A 3,638-nucleotide genomic window follows, 5' to 3' on the forward strand; every position below is an offset into this window, starting at 1 on the left:
CACATAAAAAACTACTTCTTGTCAAGATAAGGGAAAGTACAAGAGAAAAAAGAATTAGATCCCTTCCTGGTTTTAGTTAAATCCCTGCCCTTTACCTAAAGCCTGAGTTTCACCCTGCACTGGGGGCAGTTAACCTGATATGACAGGCTTTGGCTTTAACTGGGCACTAACATGAGGTTTGCAGCCCTGCATGTCACATCCTTAACCTGTCTGACAGGCATTGAAAATGCTGTTGTCATAACTTTCTGATAGTTCAGATGCCAGGAGTTCCATAAAATGGGATCACCAATACTTACATTGTGGGTTTCTCCCCCTTTTCTTCAGGGGCTGAGGGGAGAATGTTGGCATTCCTTAATACACATAGGAGATAAAAGTCCTAAAGGGAAAAGCAGCTGCACAACAGTGTTACCCACGTTAACATTCCCTTCCAAATATAGGACTAATAATTATGTACAGTTGAGGTTGTAGATTCCTGTGAAGTTTTCCTGTCCATAAAGATCATACTCCTTGTACAATATGTAGTCTTTCAGGCAGTTTGGCAGTGGAAGGAAGGTCATGAAGACAGGACAGCGGAGACGCAACCGGCCCATGCATTCCCGTATGGTCAGACGACAGAGATGCTTCAGGGAACGAGGATTTGCTAGCAATGAGAATGAAGATTACAATACTACCACTGAAAAAGGTCCCAGTCCCAAAGCAGCTTGGTTTCATTTCAAAGGTAAACAGGTACTTACTTAAAATCAATTTGATATCTGGCCAGAGTTCCTGTTCCTTGAGAACTGCCTCGAGCTTCCAGCAGATCTTAACGTGGTCGACGTAATCTAACATTACTCTCACTACCTTCCCAGACACATGCTTCAACCATGACAAGGTTATCACTTCACAGAACTGGGAGAAACAAAATGTTTAACAGGATGATATTCAATACTGCTGTAAATGTCTGGAGCAATTGAATAACATGGGTAGACTCCAAGGAAAGAACATTCTGTCAAATGGTTTTAGAGGTGGTCACAGCTTGTGTTAAGCTGACAGATGTTTATTTTGTTACTAGATCCAAAAATGAAGTTAAGCAGCTGGACATCTTGTAATTAAGTGCTTAAAAAGGAAGTGCTACCGCTCTAAGTGGAATTCAGACTTGTGTCTAAGTATGCTGAACTGGTGGATCCACCAGCCCAGTGCATGCCTTGCCCCTTATCTTCAGGTTAAGGAAGGGTTTATTGGGTTCAAATGGACTTTACAAACTGCAAAACAATGACACTGATGGGTGTCTCTAGGAACCTCTTTAGATTGGCCCAGGTTTGTTAATTCTGCTCAGCACTTAAGCCTGCCAGCTCTGGGGGTCCTTACAACAGCTTTCCAGTCACGGGTGGTGGGGGGCAGGACAAGGCAGTGGTCTAGCCTGCAAGTCCCTGCTGTCACAGCATGGGCAAGGCTGCACTGGAGAGCTAACAGCATAACAGCTGTATTGTCACAATTCAAAAGTACCATTTACAGTCATTTGCTGTCATGACCCAGGCCTCATGGCAACATCTGGTTATTGTTAAAGCCTTGTCTAGTCCTGTCTTTATGTGTAAGCTGTCTTACAGTTTCAAAACTTCCTTTCCTGACACAGCATTAAGTACCTTTACTTTTGGGAAGGACACTGGTAGTAGAACAACATGAGAAGCATGTGCTATACTTACCATTGTGTCCTTGATAACAGTAGAGGTCCACCCATCGGTCACGTACTGGGAATGGGAGTGGTTTCCCCCAGGGCAGTCGAAGCAGCGATGCACATCGTAGCCATAGTTCAGCAGCATCCTTAGCATGACTTCATCTTTCAGGGCATACTGCAGAGCTGATGGGAAATGTGTTGTATTCACTCTGCAGAAGTAATTGACATTAGCCCCATGTCGGAGCAGCAGATTCATTAGCTCATAGTTGCCCATTCTCAAGGCTATCTGGAGACAGTTGATGGGATCTTGGTTTGTCAGGGCTCCTGCATCCAGCAGCAGCTGTGTTGAGCAGGTGTCCCCGTTGGAAACAGCAAAGTACAGCGCTGATTTCCGGTGGTCGTCGTAGCCTTTGCGAACCCTCTGATCCAGCATAAAATTGGCATCAAACCCAGACTTGAGGAGAAACTCAAGGCACTGAGGATGTGCTCCTGCTGCTGCTGAGTGAACTGGACTTATCCCACTTTCTTTGATGGCATCAAAATTAGTAACTGGAACTAAATATTTCAGGGCTCTGAAAAATTAAAAAGTAAGAATTTCAGAGTCTTAAACATATTGATTAGTTCACCTAACTGAATCTTAGAATTCATGTTGTTGGGCTTCAGAATTCATGATGACTGTAAAAATTGTCTTAACCTACCAGATCAGTACCATGGCATTGACTGGAATTGCTAACAAGGGAATTGTTAGCCAGCAATGGATACTGACTTTACATCTACCACACATAAAATGTTATGGTATTATACAGTTATTCATTAACAAGCTCATTCCTTTCTAGAGGAATAATTATTCCTTCTCAATAGAAGTTTTCCCTGTATGCCAAGAGCACAGTGTTACTGCTTAACCTGTAGGAATTAATATGCTATAACATGAATATGCATAATCTATAATGTAATACACACATTTCAGTTTAAATATAAAATATTAACATGGGAATTAGGAATGCTCAGATTCTTGTTTCTCACTTATCAGTTATGATTTTAGTATAAATATCTTCCAGTAACCTTACTGTCTTTTAAAGAGGAATAATCTTTATCCCCCTAAGTCTGTTTGCTTCTGTGCTGGGGTGAGATGAGACATTCACTCAGAGAGAGTGAGGGCGTCCCAAGAACCTCAACCTAAGACCAGAAAATGTTACTATTTGTGACAAAAGGGAAAATACTACAGGAATTAGGATGTTCATCCTACAACAATGAAGATTTTATCCTGACTGGTCATTCAGACATAGAAAAGTCATATTTACATGGTCAAAAAGAATTCCTTGTACAAAACTACAGATTTGCTGCCTGCTTTAAGTAAGGTAGAATTAGCAAAATTAGTATTTCTGTATTACTTGATTTTTAAGTATATTAACTCACAGAAAGTGTCCTCTATATGCAGCTCTGTGGATTGGCAAATGACCCGAGTGCTTTGGTACATTGGCATCAGCCCCATATTCTAGTAAAAGACTCACAGAATCTGGATTTCCTCCTCCTGCTGCTTCAAATAATACAGAAGCACAATCCATTGCCTGTGAAAGAACATCTGCACCTGTAAAGAAGCATCAAGGATTTTCATGGTAGTCACTGTAAATATCCAGCAGTAATTAGCATCTCCAACCCTCCAGTGATGTGGTATTGTGAATTCTATTCTTCACCAAATAAAACCACCATGGGCACAAACCCTTCGTGCTGGATCCTTGACTTTGGATGTATTTATGGAGTCAAGAAGATCCAAATTGCTCTGAATACAATTACAGAGGAAGAATTGCTGCTAGAGCTGAGCCAGCAAAGGGTTTGGTTCTTCCTCATCCAAACAATTGCTTTTTGGCTTACATAAAATGCATTTCAATTCTTTCACTTTAGAAAGACCAGACAGATCTAACTGTAAATATGAGAGAACCAAGTATCCAAACAGTTCATGCAATCCAGTTCCAGTGCTGCTGAA

The 3,638-nt window shown here is 41.4% G+C and overlaps 1 protein-coding gene across 1 annotated transcript in view; it reads right to left on the reverse strand.

The window, feature by feature from the left end:
* Positions 1 to 446: 446 nt before the first annotated feature.
* ASB14 (ankyrin repeat and SOCS box containing 14) overlaps positions 447 to 3,638 on the reverse strand; it is a 15,149-nt gene continuing 11,957 nt past the window's right edge. The window contains exons 9-12 of the mRNA XM_009073770.1: positions 3,071 to 3,242; positions 1,683 to 2,226; positions 735 to 888; positions 447 to 640 (exon numbers count right to left, since the gene is read on the reverse strand). Coding sequence (XP_009072018.1) covers positions 447 to 640; positions 735 to 888; positions 1,683 to 2,226; positions 3,071 to 3,242 — 1,064 coding nt within the window. The remainder of the gene's footprint in view (positions 641 to 734; positions 889 to 1,682; positions 2,227 to 3,070; positions 3,243 to 3,638) is intronic.

This window comes from Acanthisitta chloris, unplaced genomic scaffold, assembly GCF_000695815.1.
Source record: "Acanthisitta chloris isolate BGI_N310 unplaced genomic scaffold, ASM69581v1 scaffold1974, whole genome shotgun sequence".
NCBI classification, from domain to species: Eukaryota; Metazoa; Chordata; class Aves; order Passeriformes; family Acanthisittidae; genus Acanthisitta; species Acanthisitta chloris.